The sequence below is a fragment of the Tympanuchus pallidicinctus genome, unplaced genomic scaffold (genome assembly GCF_026119805.1).
Source record: "Tympanuchus pallidicinctus isolate F22 unplaced genomic scaffold, pur_lepc_1.0 scaffold5, whole genome shotgun sequence".
NCBI lineage: Eukaryota > Metazoa > Chordata > Aves > Galliformes > Phasianidae > Tympanuchus > Tympanuchus pallidicinctus.
Window position 1 is genome coordinate 56765648 of NW_026294769.1, and position 24376 is coordinate 56790023.

At 38.8% G+C, this 24376-nt stretch overlaps 1 protein-coding gene and 1 long non-coding RNA gene across 2 annotated transcripts in view; one reads left to right on the plus strand and one right to left on the minus strand.

Moving 5' to 3' along the window:
• The window catches only part of LOC128091540 (uncharacterized), a 340253-nt gene that overhangs the window by 118318 nt on the left and 197559 nt on the right, over positions 1 to 24376 (minus strand). The gene's annotated exons all lie outside the window — the stretch shown is intronic.
• On the plus strand, positions 45 to 23018 carry DCAF13 (DDB1 and CUL4 associated factor 13). Its single transcript, XM_052704758.1, has 11 exons — positions 45 to 184; positions 1600 to 1799; positions 3052 to 3159; positions 4973 to 5062; positions 5886 to 6041; positions 6711 to 6788; positions 8773 to 8855; positions 10770 to 10934; positions 13954 to 14089; positions 21586 to 21749; positions 22117 to 23018. The coding sequence occupies exons 1-11, from the start codon at positions 115 to 117 to the stop codon at positions 22202 to 22204; spliced, it is 1338 nt and encodes a 445-aa protein (XP_052560718.1). The 5' UTR covers positions 45 to 114; the 3' UTR covers positions 22205 to 23018.

Genomic DNA, 24376 nt, shown 5'->3' on the forward strand with positions numbered 1-24376 from the left:
CGCGCCGAGAGCTGTGGGCCCGGCTCTTCCGGTCACGTGTAGGGGAAGGAGGTGGCCGTTGGGCGGCGAGGCGGAAGTGGGTGTCTGTGCCCGTGTGCGTGCTCGGCCGTGAGGATGCGGGTGAAGGTGCTGAGCCGCAATCCCGACGACTACGTCCGGGAGACGAAGCTGGATCTGCAGCGCGGTGAGAGCAGAGGGAGAGATGGAGGGAGGGCGGCTCCGGCTGGGCCGCCATGCGCTGCTCGGGGGCTCCCGCGCTCCTCCTATGGCCATGGGGGTGGGAGCGCTGCGCGGCGCTTTCTCGTCCCGGTTCTGGTTCTCGTGGGGCGCCCTCAGTGCTGCCTGGTTGCTCATAGGAACGTTTTGTACTTGTTACTGATTCTTTGCTGGCGCCTCATCGTGTAGTACATCCTGTACCAAGATTGCCAGAGTCTTGCTGGTTTTACTGGCGCTCTTTCGCTCTTTTTTCCTGGTATTTGTCACAATTCTTCTTGCGTGATCGCACCTTTTCACCTCTAAGATGTTGAAAATGAGACACAGGTTCTCCTAAGTGTCAGAAATCAAATGTGTAAAACCAGCAGCCCTTGTCAGAAGGAGCAGGACCATATCTCCCAGTACTTAAAAGGGCATTATAAACAGGAGAGCAGTCAGCCTTTTACTCAGATAGATAGTGATAGGGCAAGGAGGAATGGCTTTAAGCTCAAGGAGGAAAGGTTTAGGTCGGATGTCAGGGGAAAGTTCTTTACTGTGAGAGTGGTGAGGTGCTGGCACAGTCTGCCCAGAGAGGTTGTGGATGCCCCGGCCCTGGAGGTGTTCAAGGCCAGGTTGGATGGGGCCCTGGGCAGCCTGGTCTAGTACCAGATCTGGAGATTGGTGGCCCTGCATGTGGCAGGGAGGTTGGAACTTGATGAGCCTTGAGGTCTCTTCCAACGCAAGCCATAGTATGATCTTGGGGCTTGGTTTTATGCAGCCATCTTAAGCAAGATGGTAGGCCCACAGCAGTTTAAAGTGCATGTACTTTGTTGGTTTGATTCAGAGATAAGTGGCTGTGCTGTCATACCAGTTATTCGTAATTATTTCATTGTGGCTTTGTAACTAACACACTGAAAAAGAGTAAAGTTGCCAGCTGGGGCGGGAGCTTAACACATCTTTATTTTCCTGGTGTGACTTGTATTTAAGCTGTTAAAACAAATTCTCTGTCATGTGACAGGGTGGTACACAATTCAATTTCATCATATTTCAGAGGTTTTAGTGTGTGTCAGATATCCTTTGGAAGTCAGCAGGCTGAACTAGGGATTACTTTATGGTGCGTGATCTGGTGTCATTTGCTCCATTGCATTTTCAGCCTTTTTGCACAAACCAGAATGGAGCAGGTAGCACCAGAAGCACCCTGTCAATGCCCGCTGTCTTTCCCAGTTTCTTGCTAGGTGTATCTGCATGGTCAAATGCAGGGTGGCCCTTAGTATTGGGTGTAAAAATCTCAGTGTCCTAAAAACTCCCCACCTGGCAGGAAAGTTAATGGGAAAAGTTTTCTAATTCAATTCACCTTGACCTACAGTTCTTATTGCATTACTTATGCCTGTGTTACTCTTCTTGCAGTTCCAAGAAACTATGACCCTGCACTGCATCCATTTGAGGTTGCACGTGAGTACGTCAGAGCTCTGAATGCAACAAAGCTGGAGCGGGTGTTTGCAAAACCTTTTCTAAGCTCACTGGATGGCCACAGAGATGGAGTTAATTGCATAGTCAAACACCCCAAGAGTTTGTCTACAGTGCTGTCTGGAGCATGTGATGGAGAGGTAAGCAGTAGTTAGAAACTTCAATGAAAAGGTCTGTTTCTTCTTTTTCACTGTTAAATGCTCCCTACTTCGTGTGTTTTTTTTTAGCTGTGGTATTACCTTTTGTTCAGATGTGACCTTCTCTCAGAAGATGCAGCTTGCCCAGTTCAGGACAGTGTTCCTCAAGCTGTAGGTTGTGACCTCCCAATGCATACAGAGTTTAAAACAGCTTTAGGCAGCAGCTCTCAGCAGTGAGTAGCAGCAGTTCCTCGTACTGCAGCTGTGAATGTGGACTATTTGCAGTCTGTAATTGTTTTTCTTCCTATTGTGCACCTGCATCCCTTCCAAAGAAGGTGAGCTGCTGCAGTCAGAAGATTACATCAGATAAGATGTGGGAAGGGATACACGATCAAAAACTTTGTGGAATAGTATAGCATATTGTTTAAAAAAACAACAACAACCACCTCTTCATTTGCTTGAAATTTTAAATAGATATTTAAAAGTAGCAATCAAGGGTACTTTAAGAGTCAGCTACAAGGGGGGAGGGAATTGCCTGTCTTCTCTGTACTCTCTCTCACACTTCTTCATTTGATAGGGTTTGTATATTTTAAAGAGGTATTCTGGGTAGCTGGCTGCTTTCTGCCTCTTACAGAATGTATGCACATCATGTGGTGATATGGTCATATAGGGGAACTTCTCTTTTTCTTTTTTTTTTTTTTTGAAGAGATGGGGAATATATTTATGTGAAACCAGACTTCTTATCTGCTGGTAGAGCAACTGCAGTACTGAGTGCTGACAGTATGTGGAAATGGAGCTCCTGGTTTTTTTTTTGTTTTTTTTTTTTTTCTAAATGGGCCCAATTTTTCAAACTGAAATATTTGTGGAAGCTGGACATCTGTATAAAATGAACTGCAGCAACTGGACTGAGAACACTTTGTTTGTTGCAGAGGTTATTTTCTTGTATTTTTCACTTTAAAGAGTTTATATTTGCTAAAACTATAATTGCTGTTGTTTCTTAGCAAGAATTCTAGTTCAAAAATAGGGGAATGTAAAAATAAGTGTACAGTCTAGATGGGATAAGAAGTGAAAAGTTGCACTTCTGAATTTTTTTTCAACAAGGGAATAAATAATTTCAGCATTATAAAATCTGGCCATTGTTCAAGCCAGCATAGGTAGTTTGTTACAGCATGTGTGAGCTCTTGCACTTGAGTTACAGGCTGTAGGGGGGGAAAAAATCTTAAGAACATACAGAATACTCTTGCTTTTTTGACAGGTTAGAATTTGGAACTTGACCAAACGACAGTGTATTCGTGCTTTCCAAGCCCATGAAGGCTTTGTTCGAGGCATGTGTGCTCGTTTCTGTGGTACATCATTCTTTACTGTAAGTATATTGTCTCTCCTTAATGTAGTCTAACACCTGTTCACCATTTGTTTTCCAGTAGGCAACTTCTCTTCTATACAACACTTAACGAGCACCAATTCTGAAGCTATTTCTATTTTATTCAATTTGTCTCTGAACCTGACAATTGCTTCTGATGAAAATGCTTTTTGGTGCTGTGTTATGGGTGTAATTCAAGATTTTGGAAGAAATAAATAGAGATAATTGCTAGAGGATGGCCATCTAATTACATTTTGAATAAACTAGCTTTTGTTAGAGCAACAAGTATATTACATTTATTGGAAGATGTGTGAGTGTTCACTTTTCTAAATATTCCTATAGCCTGTCGTTAAAGATAGGCAGGTAATTCAGGATGGCTTCCATTGGATAATTATGTTCAGTAAGGTTATGTGAGTAAGGCTTTACTCATTTACATTAACTTCATGTAACTGAGTTGCATGCAAGCTGTCTGAAAGTAGTGAGTCTTCCTGTTTGCATTAGAACAATTCTGTGATGATAAAACAATTAATTTCTTTAACACTGTAGAGTGCTGAGGTTGTATATCTTTTGAGCTTGACAAAAAAGAAATTGCTCGTCTCCTCCCTCAAGAGCTATTTTAACTACTACATATTTATCTCTTCTGAAGTAGATACCAGGTTATGAGGACACCAGTTACAATGTCAGGAATATCTCAGCAGGAAATTCTTAATGACTCCAAATTACTCTTTGTCAATCAATCTTTCTGAAAATTGAGAGAGGGGAGGAAGAAACAGAAGTAGCACTGTCAGAAGAGGAAGTTTAACTTGTGTAGTAAACATTTTTGTCTGCTTCCCTGGCCCAGGTCACTGTGCAGTGATGGGGAAGGTTGTTTCAGCGTAGTGTGAGAGGCGGTGTGGTGTTAGGCACACACAACTGGAGCACCTGAACTGGAGTGCCTTGCAACAGTTTGAATGCTAATCAGATCATTCCCAAAAGATAACGTGGAGTTCAAGGTGCCATCTGATTAAGAATCACAAAACATAGCCTGACATAACTAGTTTCTCTTTACAGCTTACTTTTTCTACTATTCAATGCTGGAAGCATCTCCTTTAATAGTTGGAAAGTATCCACAGTGACAACTAGATCATAGAGGATTTTTTGGGAGCAATGCTTAGATGGTTTAAATAAAACTTAGTTTAAAAATCTTGCATGTTTTAATCTTAAATGTTTTTTGTTGCTTAAACAGCAATAAAAAGGAAATTACTCCACTGCTTCCACAGGCAGGCTGTATATAAGCAGCAGCCACCTGGAAGTCAATTTCTCTCTCACACTTTCTTATTCCTCTACCCCAGTTTTTATTGCTTATATTATGTAGCACAGAATACCCCTCTGGCCAGTTCAGGTCAGCTGTTGTTTCCTCCCCTCCTTCCTCCCAAGTCTTCTTGCAGTCTTCTGCAACCCAACCCTAGCCTACTTGCTGATGGGAGCGTCAAGGATGATAACAGTGCAAGCACTGTTCAGCAGCAGACAAAACACTGGTGCTGCCAGCACTGTTCTTGCCACAAATCCAAAGCCTGGCACCATATGGACTACTGTGAAGAATGTTAACTTTATCCCAGCCAGGCCATGTATGTTTACTTCATCAGTTCTTAGTGAAATATTATGACAAGTGAAACCAATTTTCTTGCAGGTATAAAAGTGAATGGTGAACAGAGAGAGCACTTTATTTTTGTAAATCTAGTAATCCATTCTAGTTTGCAAAGTTCCTCATACTTAGTTGCACAGATGTCTGGTGAATATATTTTTGTAAAATGCATCCTTTTTTCACTCTTTCTAGGTTGGTGATGACAAAACTGTGAAACAATGGAAAATGGAGAGCCCAGGATACGGAGAAGAAGAGGAACCAATTCATACAATTCTTGGAAAGGTAGTATAGCTAAGTGTTGATTTCCACATTCCTTTTGAATTAAACTGAGTCAATTCTTACCTAGCTTTTGGAGAAAAGAAAAATAGGTTGATATCACCTGTTATCACAGTGTGTTGCAAAGTGATGGCATCAAATTTTGTAATGACACTTTTAAAGTACCTTCATAATTTTAATCATTTTATATTTAACTAGAGAGGAGTATCTCAAATGTTAGCAGAGACTGCTTAGTTCTGTCTGTACTGGTCATCACTCTCCTGGGAACTGATCTGATCTTCTGTAGTTGATTTCTGTTCAGCTGTGTGTTGTTAAAAGAAAATTTAATGAAGACTAAGTTCTTATGCTGTATCTTACAGCATTTCAAAACAGAGTTTTGATTTATTTTTGACAAAAGCAGATGAAAAAATGTATACTTCAGCACATTCAATTGTTCTTAAAATTAGTTTATCAACACTGAATGCTTTTTATGAATAGACAACTTGAAACTCTACATCTAGTGATTATGTCTCACTTTCTAATTGAAAATTTGTACCCTTAAAATTCCATTTGCTTTGAAGTTAGAAACGCACTTACAAAGCATGGCTAATGCCCATCCATTGGAAGCTGGCACTAAGTGCCTGCATTTCTGTCTTGTAGACAGAAAGAGCCCAGAATGTCAGCCTTTTGTAGAGTGGTACTCCTAATAAGACTCAGTTTCCAGCAGGAACGGTAACTTGGTTTTCAGTTATATAAACAAATAAAAGCATGGCAGTGTAACATGGAATGATCAGAAAACACTTACTTATACATTTGGTTTTGTAAGCTTTTTCTTTTTTCCACTTTACAGACAGTGTATACAGGAATTGATCACCACTGGAGGGATGCTGTTTTTGCCACCTGTGGCCAGCAAGTAGACATCTGGGATGAGCAAAGGACCAGTCCCATGTGTTCTCTGACGTGGGGTTTTGATAGCATAAGCAGTGTAAAATTTAATCCAATTGAGGTAACTTTTTTGTTATGTATTGGAAGTCAGTATTTTTCTTTATAAGCATAAGGTCTAAACTGTCTTAACATTATCTTTAACTGCTTTTTCCAAACAAACTTCGTTATGTGTTTCAATGTAATATGTAGGGAGCTTTATATATGTGTTTTCATAGGCATATTCTGTTAGAAGGTGGTACTGCACATTTATCTCTATCATTTCATCCTGTTGATGGGGGAGAAAAGAAAGCAAAGCAGGGAGGGCTGTGTTCTGCCTGCAGCAATACATATCTGTATCTCAGTTACATGGCTTAGCGTTTGTGAGGTTGTGGAGCTTTCATTTGTGGCACTTGCTTGTGGCAGCAACTTTTCCTCTTGTGGCAGAGCAGCAGCCTCTAATCTGCAGCAGGTCATGGAGTGCTGAGGCTGGCTGCACTGGTAGTTGAAGTCAAGTCTGTTAGAAAGTGTTACCTATCAAGAGGGCTGGGTAGATTCTGAAACTTACTGGAAAAACTATTTAAAGTGTTCAGAATTAGCTGCACGCCAAGAATGGTAATATATTTACTTGAGTGAAGGGAACTGCTGTTTGACTACCAGCTCAGTGAAATAGGTATCTGATATGAGTTATTGCTTACACTAGAAATTCTTAGGAGACAATACATACTGATCATTTATTTATTTGTTTATTCAGACATACCTTTTGGGCAGCTGTGCTTCTGACAGAAATATTGTGCTGTATGATATGAGACAATCAACTCCATTAAAGAAGGTATGTTCTGAATTTTAACAGAAGCTTCTGGCAGTAATAATCATAGTGAATATGAAATAGTCTAAGTAGTGCTAAAGGTAGAGAAAGCAAAGCTCTGTGATCTCACTGAGTTCTCATCTTTAATGTTGAGTCTTATAACTGAGTTTGTGTAAATTTTGAAACTTAAACCATGCAGACTTAAAAGAGCCTTTTCCTGCATTGAGACAGGCTGTCGTGCTCACTGCATTGTAATTCTTGATAAAGTGCCTGACCTGACAGCAATTTCACAATAAGAACTTCATGTTCTTGTATTGCATTCTCTGTATGTGTGATTTTTTCTTTCTTTTTTTTTTTTTTTCCCCCTCCTTGCCAGAAATAAACAAGGTAATTCCTAAGGCACTTTCTTTCCACCACTAGAGAGCCTCGCTCTGCATGTGGAGGAGTCTTTTTCTTTTTTATGGAGATAAATCCTTCTCTATGTATGTACTGTAAACATTTCATAGCCAAGTTCTTAGGACCTTCATAATGCTGTCTTGTCTTAATAAGGACTCTTTTTCTTTTTTCTCCCTTACTTAATGACTAAGCATATCTATAATCGGTCAAAAGTAGAAGGCGACTGCTTCAGGTCTAGATGGTTCTGAAATGCTATTTAATGTCTTCACAGTGACACGAATCACTCTCAGCCCAGGTTTCCATGCAGAATGCCAGAACTGTACAGAGGGTCCTCTTCTTAGGCTCTCTTTTAGTTCCAAATGCCACTGCTGCAATAAACTGAGTGCTGTAAGTTGGAGTGAATAAATTATGAAACAAGATACAGAGCAGGGACCTTGACCAAACCTGACCCCTTTTGAAATAGAAGCTGGATTTCCTAGCAATATTAGAGCTACTTTAAGCTATGATTTAAAAGACTTATTTTACTTGTAGTCTGTTTCAGTTAGTTTTGCGATCATTTTGCAGTGCCTAGAAAACTTGAACAGGGAAAATTAAAGAACCCTCTTAGATTGTTTGCTTCTGTAATAATTATATATCATTTATATTTAAAAAAAAAAAAAAACAGTAATGAAATTTGAACCAATTCTAGTGTACAGACTGCTGTAAACACAAGGTTTTTCATTGGCCTATCCTTTCAGTAAATTTCAGCTCTCAGAATTGAGGTCAGTTCAGACAGCTGATGATTGCATTCTGCTCTGGATGCCTGTAATTTCTGAAAATTAGTAGTGTTTTGCAGTACAGACTTCATATTGGGCAGAGTAACGTCACCTAGGAAATGAGGATTTATGGAAAATGTGAGTCATAAGGATATGAACACACTCAAAGGACACAATCCTTGTTTTTTGTGTAGGTTCAGTAGAGGCTATCAGTATTACATTGTGTTCATTATTTAATAAATATAATTGGTAAAACTGTATTTTGTTATACATGTGTATATGCGTATTTTTTGATACGGTAAGGTGAGAGCAGAAATACTCAAACTTCAGGATTTTCAAGTAGGATTATGGCTGGCCTGCAGTGTTACAGAAAATGATCTATTTGTTTGTAAAATGCCCCATAGTTATACATCAGAATGTTATAATAGCTTTGCAGATGCTGGTTCAGAGCATTAATTAATGGCAACATTCTCTGAAATACCATTTCCTAGGCATGTTTGTTTATACAGTATTTAACAGTATACATTAATGTAGCTGTAAATATGATGAAGTCAGATCTTTAAGATGATCCAGGTTTACATGTTAGTTTCTGGATAAATGACTGATGAGAAGTACTTGCTTTCAAGATGGCTTGCAAAGTAAAATTTAGTTGCAGTGATCGCGTGTTGAGAGGCAGGAAGTCTTGAGTTCCAATCATAGTGCTGCTAAATATATGTCTCCTCAAGTATGTTGCTACTGGTCTACCATGCTTATGTATCTAGAAGGTGTTTGCTTATCTCTTGTGGTATGAGAAGCTTTAAAATATAACCAGTATTTTACTGTCTGCAGCAAGGTATCAATGGGTAAATGTCTTTCAGGTTATCTTGAACATGAGGACAAATACACTCTGTTGGAACCCCATGGAAGCTTTTATTTTTACTGCAGCAAACGAAGATTACAAGTAAGTGTTATCCTGCTTGTTGATAATCCTGATCGTGGTATGTTTTTCAGTCTGCTAGTGACTTATCATCATGTTAAAATACATTTAAAAAAAAAAAACACCTATGTAAACTTCAAGTTTGAACATTTAAGTAGTAACCTAGCAAATTATAAACTCAGTGACTTAAAAAGGGAAAAACAAACAAACAAAAAAACCCCGCAGAACAGACCCCACAATTGGTACTAGACTGCCTGTTCCTCTTCCAGGCAGCCTGTGCAATTCATAGAAATACAGTTTTAACCTATGCAAGCATAATTTACAGTAGGACCTGGCAGGGAAATAATATTGGTCCAGTCTGAGGCAATCAGTATAAGTGTTTATTTTCTTACCAGGTCTTATGAAGCTTGATATATTGTACCAATCACCTATTTTGATGAGAACATCTCTTAAAATTAATCTTTTATGAAGTGGTTCCAAAGACTGCAGTACTTACCCTTTCAGTTTCTCAGAGCTGTTTTTTACTTCTGGGCGATACTGTGCATGTGAATAGCTAATCTGCTATTGAAAAAGCTGCCTCTTCAAAACTAGGCCACTGCAAAATGTGCTCTGTATCCTTTTTTCCAGGAAGTCAGTGATCTAACAATAGATCACTGCTTTCTTTTAGAACATAGGATTTTTTTATCACTTATCTTAAGGCTGTTTTTCCAAGGAGATAGAATCTGGCCCAAACCTTGAAAATTGACATTGTACTGAAAGTATTACTTTTCACCTGTTCTGGTTATGGTGTGATAAGGCTATCTAATCTATTTATACATTGCTGTTTTCCCTGCAGTAAGCTAAATGTGGTAGCCATTAAGGTAAATTCTTCTCTGGTAAACTGTGTGCAGCGTGTATCAAAAACATGCATGAAGTGTTAGCTGATTACATGAAGTAGCAGTTTTGAAAGTGATGCTAGCATACTTTTTCTTGAGAATTCAGGAGGAGGAGGTATAGTTGCCAGTAAGTAATTGAGTAGAAGACATTGAATTAATTCCAACTATGCATTCATCTGTTGGAAGGAGGTTGAAAAGCTTACTGCTAAATGAGAGAATTTTAATACAGTAGTTTTACCAAATAGTACACTTAAAGCTAATTCAATTAAATGCTTTGTCTGTAACACACCTTTATTTATTGGTACTGGGCAAATAAATGATGTATCCAGTTATTACACCTTACTATGTATCAGCAGGTTTTGTTAATTCACAGGAGTACAAGTAAGCCTCAGCTGTGAAGTGCTTAACAGCAAACCAGCTGTGCTCCAGCAGCTATGTTCATTTTCATTTTTACAGGCAGTGTAAATGGTGCGGGTCTTCAGCTCTGCTGAAGCATCTCTTTGTGCTGAAGGACCAAGCTTTACTTGGATTCCTACAGTCAGTGGTTGTCTGGTACAAAGGCAACTAGGCTATAGGGAAAGGTGCCAACCAAACAGGAATTTCACAGCAGACATTGAATTACCAGGAGATTCAAATATGGGAAAGTCTAGAAACCTAGGAGTTGATGGGCTTGACATGATGAGGATAACTGATTGAGAAGTGCTTGTCTGAGTTCACATGATATATCTGAGGAGGGAGCTGAGAAAGGCAGTGTGGTAGTTGGAGAAATAGGCAAAGTCAATGGCCCAGGGACAGATGCTGTACGGAGTGGTAGAGATCTTTGTTATTTGAGAGTGAGCAAAAAAAACCCACCAAGGTGTGGTTCAGCCTCTAGTTATTACTCTTTTTTTCAGGCTCTAAGCACTACTTCGTTCTTTCCTTTCATTTGTCACTTGCAGTTTTGAAGAATTCTCTCTTGAGGTTTGTTGTGTGCATGATTAAAGCAGCTGTTAAGCGAAAAGAACTATTCACTTTGGAGTTGTTTTTGGAGTTTCACTAAGCAGTTGATATGTTTATTTTGCAGCTTGTATACTTTTGACATGCGCTACCTTACATCACCTGTGATGGTGCACATGGACCACGTGTCTGCTGTTCTTGATGTGGATTATTCACCCACTGGGAAAGAATTTGTTTCTGCCAGCTTCGATAAGTCTGTCCGCATTTTTCCTGTAGACAAAGGTCACAGCAGGTGAGTGATTTTACAACTCTGTCTTGTTCTCCTGCACCTCAATAATCCACAAAAGTTCTTAATTCCTAACTTTGCTGAGGAGTTCACTTGCAGTGGATCTGGAAGCCTTATTCTGTGTACAACTTGACACTAACAGGTCATGTAACCAACAGCTAATTCTGGAATGTCTTAGAGTAGAACTTGTATTTAATAAGTAACTGTACTTTAGCTATTCTGTATTAAATTACAGTGGAGTCCTGTTGGTACAATTTTTGAATTATGTTATATTTGGCTTTTTTCTTCTGTTTTTTTGTTTTCTGCTGCATAAGTATCCAGGATGGAGGCTACGTGTCTAAGAAAGCATTAGTTACTTATATAGAAGACCAACTTCCATTGCTGTGTGTGATACCACTTATTGTATACGAAATTGATCTTTTCCCCTATGCATACTCTATGAATTTGTACTCTTTCCATGACAGCTTTCCAAGAAGATGGAGCATCAGTTCTGAACTACTGTTCTTATGTGTACTTTTTTTTAAACCAAGATCAATCTCCTTTTCTTTCCCTGTATATCTGTCTACAGTCTTTATAGGTCACTTTGTACTGTGTCACCACCGAAGTTCACAGTGCCTTACGATATTGTAACATTTGGTTTTCCAGCACTGTCTTAATCCTGTATGGATGATTAGTAAAGATGCTGTGAAAATCACTGTTGTGGATTCCCAAGGATCAGTATGGAATGCTTTTGTGATCTAATTCCATGCACTGCAGTACAGAGTGTTCATACTTTGTTAACCAGGTTCTGAGTCATATGACAGTGCTGTGAATACAGTTCAGTTTGAATTAGATTTTCATGTATTATTTCATAAAGCAATGTTTTAAATATTTTGCTGAAGTTCAGATAGAATCTGTTTTTGTTATTTTCTTTTTCAATTTGATGAAAATCAAAGCAAGTTATCAGGTTGATCTGGTATCATTTGTTCTTCATAAACCCATCTTCATTATTCTCTGTCAGCCTTTTGGGGTTTTTTCCCTCCTTTATTCTTTTTCTTTTACTCTCCTTCCACTGTCTCCCCACCTTAACCTTGTCCCCCAGGATGGTTTAAATTTCAGGTGGTTTAGAGGGGATGGGGAGTGCTGAATATTAACTGGGAGGACTGTGTCTTTATTTTGGGTTGTTGTAATTTTGTATGCATTACTTAACGTGTCTGTATGCTCCTGTACCTCATTGGAGATTGAGAAGGGCTGTTGTTGTTTTCCTTTGTAACATAGCCTATGAGTAGTTTTAATTGTTTTTCCTGTCCTGCAATACTTCTTGAAATATAGCTAGGCAGTGTAATGCCTTTGTTGGTTTTCTTTTTTTTCACTTTTCCTACTTTTCTACTGTTAAACAGCATGGTTAAAATCTGTGCTCCCCAGGTTTTCTGTACTGTGGAATGTTCACAGGAGGGGTGATAGGTGTAGTTAAATCACTTCATTGAAATAACAGATCCCATAATGCAGCAGTAAAAGAGTTAAAGGCTTTATTCCACATTACAGCAGGTTGTTAATAAGGAAGACATTTTTCCTCTTTTTCTCATTCTTTTTCCCTGAATGAAACATTTTCTCTTCCTCTCCTTTTCTCTTTTTCTGTCTTTTTCTTTGACTGCTATAAACCCTAGCGGGGAAGAGCCTTTCAAATGAAGAACTTAGCTTTGTATAAGCTGACTGGGGCATTCTGGGACACCTAAAATTTGCTACAAGCTGTATTCTTTGGGAACAGCAAAGTTGATGTAAATACTATGGAGGGGTAAAAGATCTCCAAACAGAATGTCTGATCCCTTTTGGGAAAACAGGGGTGGCACTTAAGGGTATTTATGAATAAGAACCCTGATTGGGTTCCTATTCACTCAGACTTTTGATCTCCCACCAGGCTGAAATTGAATCTCCTAACTTCCACTGCTTTGTATTTATTTATTTATTTATTTATTTATTTTAAAAAAAGGAAGTTGTAAAGTTGTATAGCTGTGAGAAATAATACATATTAGGAAACTGATTTCAAGTCAATAAATGCCTGGTAAATGGAGCTTGATGTCTATGTGGGTTTTTTTTAAATGACATATCCAAGTTATTTGGCCATCTTCTGTGTTTTTCCTTTCTCTAAAAATGGAATTTAATCAGTTGTGGTGAAAGCAAGAGAAGGGAGAGAGGCTGAAAATTCAGGGAGGAAGGGAAAAATCCTGAATTCCTCAGAGGTGAATGAAAAAAATGCATTACTGAGCCAAATATTAAAATGACAGTAACTACAGGAATGCTTATGGAAATGCATATGTGCTTACACAGTATTAAACCTTAATGTCAGTAAAACCTGATGTAAGCATCGGTATTCACAGAATCACAGAATCACCCGGGTTGGAAGGGACCTCAAGGATCATGTAGTTCCAACCCCCCTGCCTAGCAGGGCCACCAAACATCCACATTCAGATCAGGTTGCCCAGGACCCCGTCCAACCTGGCCTTGAACACGTCCAAGGACGGGGCATCCACAACCTCCCTGGGCAGCCCGTTCCAGGGCCTAACTACTCTCCTTGTGAAGAACTTCCCCCCAACATCCATTTTCGGAAGGTACTTGTGCAGAGTTCTTTGCAGTGTTCCTGTAGTGTAGAGCATCACTTGAGTGTGAATTACAGTGATGATTAATGTTATGAAGGCTTACTTAAGGTGATACATGGGTTATATGTTCTTCTCACACTCCCGCACTGCCCAGATCAAGCTCAGTCTAGTTGTTCATGGCTTCTGAATATTGATTTTTGTATTTCTCTTCTGCTACTATTTGGGTTTTAAAGATCTCTGGGTAGAGGGAAGGGGATGGTCTCAGCTGCAGTGCGTGACTGATGAGCCACAGGGGTTGGGAGCAGAGGGTGAGGCTGTGTTCTGAAAACTATTTAAAAACAAAAAGTAAGAACTTATTCTTTTGTGAACAGAAAATTCTGCTATTTGAAAGGCGACATTGGTAGGAAAAGAGATAATAAACCATTTATAAATGTTTCTCTTTACTTTAGAGAGGTGTATCATACAAAGCGGATGCAGCACGTTATCACTGTAAAATGGACTTCAGATAATAAATACATTCTGTGTGGCTCAGATGAGATGAATATTCGTCTGTGGAAGGCCAATGCTTCTGAAAAACTGGGGGTGGTAAGAGACTTTTTTGCTTTTTGTTATCACAAGGCTTTGTTATCACAAACAATGGATGTTATCACAAACAATGGATGTTTGAGGTGGTTTTTCTTTCTGGTTAGCCTTTTCAGCTTCTAACACTTTATTTCTAAAGGAAAAATGTGAAGTTGTAGCATGACTTGTATTTAATTTGAAAATTAACATGTGCAATACAGCTCTTTGTGTTTATTGTGGCTTTTAGTAAGATGAAGTGCGTTTTTTATCACTACACAAGATAATTTTCATCTTGTTTAATTTTAACAGTAATGAGTTCTAATTAACGTTTTTTTCTTGATGCTACAGGTGAGTATGCATAACCTTGCACTGAAAGCAATACATTTGCATTTGCTCCATGTAATTGTCTACTAAAGCTTAAGGTTACTGCTTATAAAAAATTTTGACCTGGCTGACTCATGTTGAGTCCGTGCCACGATAAGCATATGCACTGCTGCAAGTAAACTCTACTACAGTGCATAGCTGAGATGGTCATTAACTTATGTAGCTCTCAAATATCAAGCTAGATATTGAGCTAGACTGAACTCTATTTAATACAATTATACAATATAGCCAGTTTGGTTGAGGCCTTCCTAGTAAGAGAGGACTTCAAGCTAATTAGTGGCATATCTTTTCAGTTACACGTGTTCAAGAGGTTATTAATGGACAAAGCCAAAATGTTCTGTTACAGTTACCACTTGCATATATTCATTCACACAGATGAGTTCAAGTACTGAGTATTGACTCCAAAGTGAGAATTTGATGCTTTGTCCACTGGAAGTAATGCCTTCATGTAGCTTTATGTTGTCAAGGTACCTTGGGGTTGCTTACACTGCATTTTCTGAGCTCATCAGAAAAAGCAAAACTGTCAAGTAATTCTTGGAGGAATTCCGACTTGATCTTGTAGAATACTGAGGTGGGAGGAGAGGGAAGCTGGAATTCAGGGAACAATATTGTACTGTTAAAGGGATGGGTCTGTTCCATACAGCTGTTTGTGTGGGGGGAATGTTGAAGTGATAATGTCTGCAGGGAGGGAAGTGAGTCTGGGAGGGGTGGTGGGTCAGTGGGAGCACTGAGAGTGCTGGGGATGCAGAGTGGATTGGGAAAGACCATGAGCTGCTGTGCGCTGGGGAAAATTGCATATGGAGCAGCACAGCTGAAATGACGAGCATGACTTTAGCCATAGCTCAACATAAGCATTCAGAAGGCTTGTTATTTTTTCTCATGCTTGCTCTAAAGTAATGGGGGAAAAAAAACCTTTATACACTATACAGCATGTGTGATTACAGGCTGTTACATTTAAGTTGGATTTCTTTAATGGACTAACTCTATTTGGGATGCTATTTTTTTTTTTTTTTTCTGTTCTGAACTGATTCTTGGGATTTTTTCCAAGTAGTGCTTTAGTAAAATATTTAACATGTAAATATCAGCTTTGTACTTGTGAATCTCAAGGGCTTTGAAGAGCTTGTGCTGGACATTTTGATATGAGTTTTATGTTGAATTTGTTTAGATGGTTCAGTACTGGGCAAGACGTTACCTGTTTTTCTGTTGGTGTATGTGTATACTCACAAGAACACCCTTTTTACAGGGTTAGCTGAAGTTTTGTCTCATTAATCACAGTCTTCATAGTTAATGCAGAAGGACCATTCTGTCTCTCTAACATTCTGTTCCAGAACAGAATAATCTGTGGTATTTTTACCACACATCTTTATTCTGTAACCTTTTTGTGATGGACAAGTGGGTAAAAAGAATGTCAAAATAGCATTTTTGTATAGAATGATTACTAACATTTTAAAATAAAAACAAAATTCAATCTGTTGACTACTAGATAACATCAGCTCCTTCCTATGGAAGAATAAGGATACTTTGCTTTTAGAAGTATGTGCAAAACTGACTGCTTAGAATCATAGAATCAGGGTCAAGAGAGACCTCTAAGATCCTCCAGTCCAAGTGTCCACACATCGCCTGTATTTCCCACTTAAACTATGTCCCTCAGTACAACATCTGAACATTTTTGAGAACTTCCAGGGACTTCCATGTCACAGGAATACTATGTACCTAAGGGACTACATCACTATAGTCCAAGTACCTGAGAAAATGACATTCTGTCCTCTTCTGTAGTGTTTGCATCAGTGAGAACTGGCTGTGGATGGGTCTAAAAGAAGCACTGCCAGTTTTGACTGTCAGGTGCTGAGTATGTTCTGCACATTAATGCTCTTGTTCTTTAACCTGACTGTGAATTCTATGCATGATAGGCTGTGCCTGTTTTTTAAGTATATTGCTGCTATTTGGCATACCTCAGAGAGTCTGGTGTGTAGGGTTGAGTTTGGCTGACAACTACCAAGATGACTGTCAGTTATCTGTAACGTGTAGGATCAGTTGCATGTTTCTTTCCTTCCTTATTTTTCATTATCTGAAACTGAAGTTATCATTTAGAGTAAGCATCGTGTTACCTTGCAATATCAAAAAAACACTAAGAAAGCAAGACTACTCAGGAAAACTTCAAAGGAACAGGTTATGTAGAGCTACTCTCATTTCAGATGGATGGCGCTGATGAACTCGCAAAAATTATAATAAAAAGTGATAATGTTTCACAGCCCTGTGTCTTGTGTGGAAGCATGCTCAATCATTGTATTGCTGAAACCTTGAATTAAAAAAGTTATAGAATTTTGAATGTTGAAGTAGTTTCTGTCTGGAGCTGCTATAGCTGCTGTAAAAATGCATGGCAGCACTATGAAATCTTATTTTTCACACGTTTGGAGATTAATTATAGGTGTGAAGACTTTGGGTGGAGTCTTTATGGCTTATCACTTTCTTGGATGTAACTTCAGACTATCACTTGGATGCAGGCAGCAGTATTAATCCTTGTCCATCTGGTTTGGTTGTGCCTGACTTTGTTGCAGGTGTTAATGGCTACTTATCAGATTCCACTGTTTTTCTTTAGCATCTGCTCTTTGTTGGAGGACTGGTGTTCTTATCTTCACAGACATGTGCTCACTCAGTTTATAAATGTCCAGCTCTTCCATAGTCAGTGCCTATTTTTTGAACATTTCAAATATTCAAGCTGAACATTCAGTAATTCTGTCGGAAGTGTCAGAATGTGTCTTAAATGCTTAGTTGCTTGGTCTGCTATTTTTCTTAGCTGAGAAGATTTGATTGAATGACTCATCCAAAGGTCACAGTGTTTCTGATATAATGCCAGCATCTTGAATACATTGCATTTTGAGATGGATTTTTTTGGGGTGCGGAGGGATAGCAACCAACATCCTGCAAGAGAAACAGAGAAGGTAATCATCAGATGTTGTGTTCTTTGTTGGGAGTGTATTCTTACCTGGAACTTCACAGTGCTGAGACAAGGGAGTTAGACTGAATACAGTATTTGGGTTGTGACTGATGAACATTAATCCGGTTGGAGAGTTGTACTTTCTGAGCAGTGGCTACCCTAGCAGTCATCAGTTCTGACATGCATGTTTCTTTAGGTTTTTAATGTATTTGGCATTGCACTCATTACTTAAAATCAGTGAAACACTGAAATAAGAACCCAAGTCTCTTAAGGAGCCAGAGGCATGCTGTCTGCTCTCCACTGACAATGAGTTTTTATGCAGGGGTAACAAACCCAAATCTTTCTGTTGAGGCAATTGCAGAAGTTGCTTTAAAATAATATGCAGTGCTTTTTTTATTATTATTTTATAAAAATTGCTTTTTTTGGTTTTGTTTTCCCGGTAGCAGTGTGAAGGCAAATAAGATTTTAAAAGGTTTTGTTTTTAAAGCAGTAACCATGTAGCTCTGCATGTCCTGCAACAAAAGGCCCAATTTAACAGGAGTTTTAGGGTACTGCAAACTGTTCAAATACTGTACATAAAATGTGATGAGTTTGTGAGGCTTTTGTGCCTGAAGTCTTGGAGAGGGTTGGAATTTCTGAAGAAGAGGAATACCTTTGGATTGGAGGAAAAAAGTTACAAAGGTCCTAGCAAAAAGACTGGAAAAGCAGTGATAGAGTAAGTTTCAATTAGTAAAACTGTAAAATAGCAGAGGATTAGACAGTGCTGGGTCATTGGAGAAGAAAACTTGATGCTTGGGAATGATTTGTATCTCAGTAAGCATAAAACTAGTGTGAAAAATGGGTGTAATAGAAGTGGAACAGAGATTTTATACATTCTTACAAGACACAGAAATAACAGCTTTCAAGTATGGACTGAGTGAGATTGGAGAAAGTACAGTTACAAGTCTTGGTTTTGGTCTAGCAATGAGCATAAGCAGGAGAGCATCAAAACAGTCCAAGTAATTGTATATCCTTTCAGTCTCCCTCTGGTATACGGTTCTGTTTTGTGAGATGGGGCTGATAACAAGCAGCACCAGTATTGTGTGACAAGGCATTCTCTTCAGAGTGATTTTCCTTTGTGATTCAGTGCACACGTAGCTCCATCCCTCTAGCTACGATTCCGTGCTCTTCACTTCTATGTTACCTTTTCTTTTGTCTGCTTAGATGTTAAGAAGCTGTAAGGTTTTGATTCAAGGGAATAATGAATAATAAACTTCATAGCAATTGATTTTAGAGTATTTGCAGCATAGCAGTTGGAGAAATTACAAATAACAAATTACATTGTGGGGAATTGCTGGGATATGTTTGCAGTCTAAAAATGTTTCATCTGTGTTCTATCTGCCTTAACTTAGAAGGGCAGTCTGGACGGGAGAGATAAACAGCAACTTCCTATTCCCCTGCTGAATTAGAGGAAACTAATAGTGCAGAGTTTTTAAATGCTGTGTGATACAAATGCACAGACTTAAAAGAAGTATGACTTGCCAAAGGTGACTTTAGCTCTGCAGTCAGGGCTCTGGAAAAATGCTTACCTTCCTTCTGCATGGAGGGGTCAGGAAATAACCAGCTTCTGTCATCTGGAGAGAGAAAAGAAGGCATGGTTTAGTGAAGCACGTATTTTCCTATTGCTGGCAGCTCGCACTTCAGGGCTCTTCCTCCCTCTTTTCGCTGTGTTTGCTGCATAGCAGTGCTCTTGTAGCAGCACAAATCCTTGCATACGCATGATTTCTGATTTCTCATACAGGGAGGGAATTGGATGTTCAGTTCAGGATATGTGGAAAAAGGGTCGCAAGTCATCTGAGTGTGTCTCACTTGTGGTATGGAAATCCCAATATTTTTTTTTTTTTAATGCTCTACAGAGTGTTATAGTTCCTGTAAACAAAATCTTGAATCCTGCTACCTTGTGTTGCTGCCTTCATGGCATTTTCCTCAGCTCAAAGCATATGGAAAGCAGTGGTGTCTTCTTCAACTGTCCAAGATGGCCTCTGCAAGAGAGAAATTGGAATTTGGCACCTTACTTCAGTCTGCTTTCTTGGCTTGCTGGTATTTTTGGCAAATAGACACTTGTCAGTAATACAGGGGTCTTCTTGCTTTGTTTTCTTTTAGTCATCATGTGGACGCATAGCCTGGCATATTAGGCACTGATGTTCAGTAATTGAATGCTGAGACATCAGCTAGGTGCATCTCTAAAAGCTGTATTTCACACAGAGATGGGAAGAGACTTGTGTATATCCACTACTTAATCTATATTAATTTTTTAAAATAAGGTATCCTGGATGTATCTTTAATCTGCAGATTCACCTCTTGTCTGCAGAATCACCAGAGTTATACTAAATCTGCAGCGATTTGCTCTTCTTAAATTAAAGAAAAATAATTGAATATAATTAAAATAAAAGCTCTTTGATTTTGATTATGTTGGCAGTTTTGGGCGGAATGGGAACACCTGGGACTCATTGAGAGAGAACTAACTCTTGAGGCTGGCTCACTGGAATGAATTTCGCTAAAGAGACTGGCTTTATTATATTAGAATTGAGGAATGTATTCACCTGCAATTAGAGAGGTTATGAGCAATGTAGGTAAAGCAGAAGGGTTTCCATCTGTGAATAAGATGGTGTAGACAAATGGAGATTAAAAGTTAATACTGTGATACTTGAGTAAGAATTTTGAGTGACAAGCAACTCTCCATCTGATACCTGCTTTGTTTTTGTCCCAGAAGAGAAACTGCTTTGCCATATTTTTGAGTTATTGCTAACAGATCATTAGTGATATTTTTTAACTAAGTTGTGTGAGTATAATATATCCAGAATTTATGCAATGTGATTGAAGTAGCTTCTAAAGGTGACCTCTGGAGTAGAGAAGAAATAGCTGATTGCTAGTTTCAAAAGGGGGGAAAAAAAAAAAAAGTGTGCTCCATAATGGAGGTGAAATTCCCACTTTTTTGGTGTAATAAATTGGGGAAGGGTTTGTTGTTCTGCCTTTTGTGTCTGTGTTTGTCTGAAACTCAGGTTCTGTTTACTCTTCAGAAAGTAAGAAATCAATGCACTTAAGTCCATTGCAGGGACTGATTAACAGAACTCTGAACTACTGCTTTGTCCATAAGACTTCAGGTGCAGTTAGCAGTGGATTCAGTGCATGGGGAAGGGTGAAAGACTTGTGCTGCTGCTTGTTTGAGAGCACAAAGGGTCTTTAGATGTCTGAAACAGTGGAGCTCTGTAGTGTCTTCACAAAATACAGGTAGGAAGGAGAAGACAGGGCTTGTCACAGTAACATATCTACAGCCTAAGTGACTTGTGCAGTACAGGGCTTTTCTTCATATGTCTTTGCTTGCTGCTGTGGTTCAAGTCCATACGAATCCACAATACTTAGAAACTGCTATTCCTTGTGAAGCAGTGCATGCTTTAAGCAGAAACACTGCAGGCAGTTTTTCCTTTTATGAAACAAGTGCTAGGACCAGAGGAAACATGCCTAGGTGAAAAATAAGTCCTCCAGAGATTAAGCTGCAAGAAAGACACTTCTCACTTTCAGTGTTGTTAATGGTGGCTTAAACATAATTTTAAATGTGGATACAGTTTGTCTTTTGGGGGTAACATTGGCATTCCTATGTTTCATGTTTGTGATACAAGCTGGAATGCCCTGTGTACCATATAGGCAAGTTAATACTTGAATTTTCATATGCAATGTGCTTCCTAATGGATCAAGATACCATGTAAGGTTTTGGCCATGTACAGATCTGTCTGCAAAGCAGTTCATGAACACAGTTCCTCTTCAGCTTTTGTACTTATACTGAGTAGCGATTAAAACCTGCAAATCTTAGTTTCACAGCACAAGTTACACTGGTTAGGAGAACAGCAGACTGAGCAAGGAAGTTTTACCCTATCAGCCTTTTCTATTCTTCCTTCCTTGTGTAGAGCACATTAAAATCTTGTTCTGGGAGAGTTCAGTTACTGCTCTGAACTTTGAGACTGTGATGTTTTATGTTTGAGCAGTGAGTCATCATTGAAGTTGTTGGTTTTAATGTTTATCTACTGTAATTCTCAAATAGCTGTAAGCACTAAAACTTGCTAGAAAGAAGCCATTTGAATTAAAAGTTCAAACTGCTTTTTAGAGAAACCTGGAGTCAAGTCCCTGTTTTATACGTTTACCTGTGTTGTTTTCCTTGTAGCTTGCACCACGAGAGAAGGCAGCTATGAATTACAATCAGAAGTTGAAGGAGAAGTTCCAGCATCACCCACAGATCAAACGCATCGCTCGGCACCGTCACTTGCCTAAGAGTATCTATTGCCAAATCAAGGAGCAGCGGATCATGAGAGAAGCTCGGCGGCGGAAGTATGTCTTCCTTTCCCACCTTCGTTTTGTCTTTGTTTTAACAAAATGTTGTTTAACAAAATGTGGATCATTGTCATGTATTGGAGCAGAATATGGCATACTTTACTGTTAATTTCATAGCTGGAGTAAAAACAAAGGTGGTGGGTTTTACTCATTTTTCAGGATTGCCTGATTTTAAGGGTGCTTAACAAAGGTGCACTGCTCCTTTTCAAATGGGGAGATACGTTGGTTTTAGTTAATAAAAGTAAAACTGTTATTATTATTGTATTTGAATTTTAAGATGTCTCCACTATTTGCTTAAGAAGCTGTTGTTTGATAAAACTTTGTGCTGACTACTGAACTGCTTTTTTCTGCTTTCTGTTTCTAGGGAGTTGAACCGTCGTAAGCACAGCAAACCAGGATCTGTGCCAGTGGTGTCAGAGAAGAAGAAACATATTGTGGCAGTAGTGCAGTAATTGTTTTCACATATACAAAATGTTGCAATGAAAGAAAATATCACGATTGAATGAATACACAGTACAAAATATTATGGGCATTGGTAAGACAAATGTATGGGCTCCAGAGATGTTGCTTTTCTTACAAGCATAAACTGATTCCAATTTGTGAACTCACTGCCTGCTTTGGCTAGTCATAAGAATTGGCCCTGGAATCATTTATTACCAGTCTGATGTTAGTGCTCTAACTCTGTATTTCAGTGGAGCTTGACATTTCTGATGTGAGCAGATAGCTTGATCACTGGTGTAGGATATCAGTAGTTCAAGTTCTATGCTCTGATACCATTACAGCAAAATAAAATTGAAATTGATACAGATTTTTGAGAGGCAGGTAACTATTCTTTATATTAGAACCATAAAACCAGTTATACTTAGGGAAATTTTTGACAGAAACCTAGTAAAATAATAAATGACCTTAATGCAATGGAGTAGATCTTGATTATTCCAGTTGGCAAATATTCTGCTTCCTATTTATTGCAGCACAATGTATTGTTTCCCTTTTATCTAAAAGAACCTCTCTACAAACAGTTGTTTTGTTTTGCTCTTAACTGTTGTTATGACTTGACAAAACTTCAAAGACTGTTAAAGTTACTACTGTTAATAAGAGCATAGTTGAATAGGTCTTTTTATATTAATTAAAACTCTCAATCTGGATAAAGATGGCACAAATTTGTAACAGACAAACTTTAGATGAGACTTAAAATAAGTTTCATATTTGAAGTTTATATTAAAAAATAATAATAATAATAATAAAAGCTTTACATTCCCCAAGGTACCAGTAGCCTGGAGGGTTTTGTTTGCTTGTTTGTTTTGACTGGGAAATGCTTTGCCTCTTTTCCAGTGAGGCAGATTTGGCTTTTTGCCTCAGAAAACTTCTGGAATTTAGTGGGTCTTTTATTCTGTAAACCTCTTGCAGAAACGTGACGCATTTAGTGGCCACAAATGTTGCTTAGCATTTTCCATGCAAAAGGAGGTTTTCCAACCTTTCACTGCTGTTTGCAGTCAGTAACAGCATTTCTTCCAACCCTCTGACTTTATTAGCAAAAAGTAATGAATTAAATTATAATAACCTGAGGTTTTTTTCCTCTTTGTAATTACCATATTGAGTGCTTGTTTTTGTTTCCTATACTGGTCCTAACATCCATAGGTGTTTGTAGTTTTTACTCTTTCACTTGTTTGTTTCAACGCTGCTTGGGCAAAGTTCCTGGATCATCATGATAAAGTGATAAGAGGCTATAATGTATCATTTGCTCTCTGGATCTCTTACCTTACGGAGCTATGCAGGAAGAAAAGCAGATTTGAAGAGCTATAAGTAGGATGATGAGAAGCAGTGAAACAGATCAGGGAATAGACTGATGCTGGCTGAGTGCCTGCTGCACTAATACAGTGTGCTCTGTGCCAAATAGTTTATTTCCTTCCTGAAACATTGAGAAAATTTAGGGAGAATGTGTGATCCACAGCACGGTTTGTGAAACAGCTGTAGTCAAGTCCAGAGCAATTTGCAAAATCAGGCTGATATTCTGGAATTAGAATTTTCCAGCCTTAACTCTTCAGGTTGAGTTGATGTAGTTGGTTTTTCATTTACTAAGTCATGTTAACTTCTGGTGCTAACACTCTTTACCACGTGGGGTTCACTAGCTTTGGTGCAAAACTCTGAATGTAGCTGGAGAGGTTTCAGTTTGAAGTTAGGTTTGTCACAGCACGGAACTCTGCTGCATGGCAGAACTGTATCCAAAGCATCTCTTTATGTTCAGAGTCCTTTCTGTTGATTTCAGACAGGCCCCCAAGTGGAGCTACTAGTAGGATCAGTAAGATCTTCCTGTTTATCCAGTAAGATAACCATAACCTCTCAGCTTATCAGAGAGATTGGTGCTGTACTGAGAAAAGAAATTTTAAAGATCCAGAGGCTATTGCATTTGGATATGAATTCCTTTTCTTTTTCAAGTTCTGTGAGTTTGGTATTATGCAGAGATCTTAGTCTTGTCATCAAATATATTCAAGTGGGGCACCTTCTTTTAACATTCCAAGGTAAAGTCTGTGTTCTGGAATCAGGTGTTCCCATGGCTTCCCATGTTACTTGTGAAAACAGGGTAGGTGTGGTCTGGGCCTTTTTGACAGGAGGATGTTCAGAAT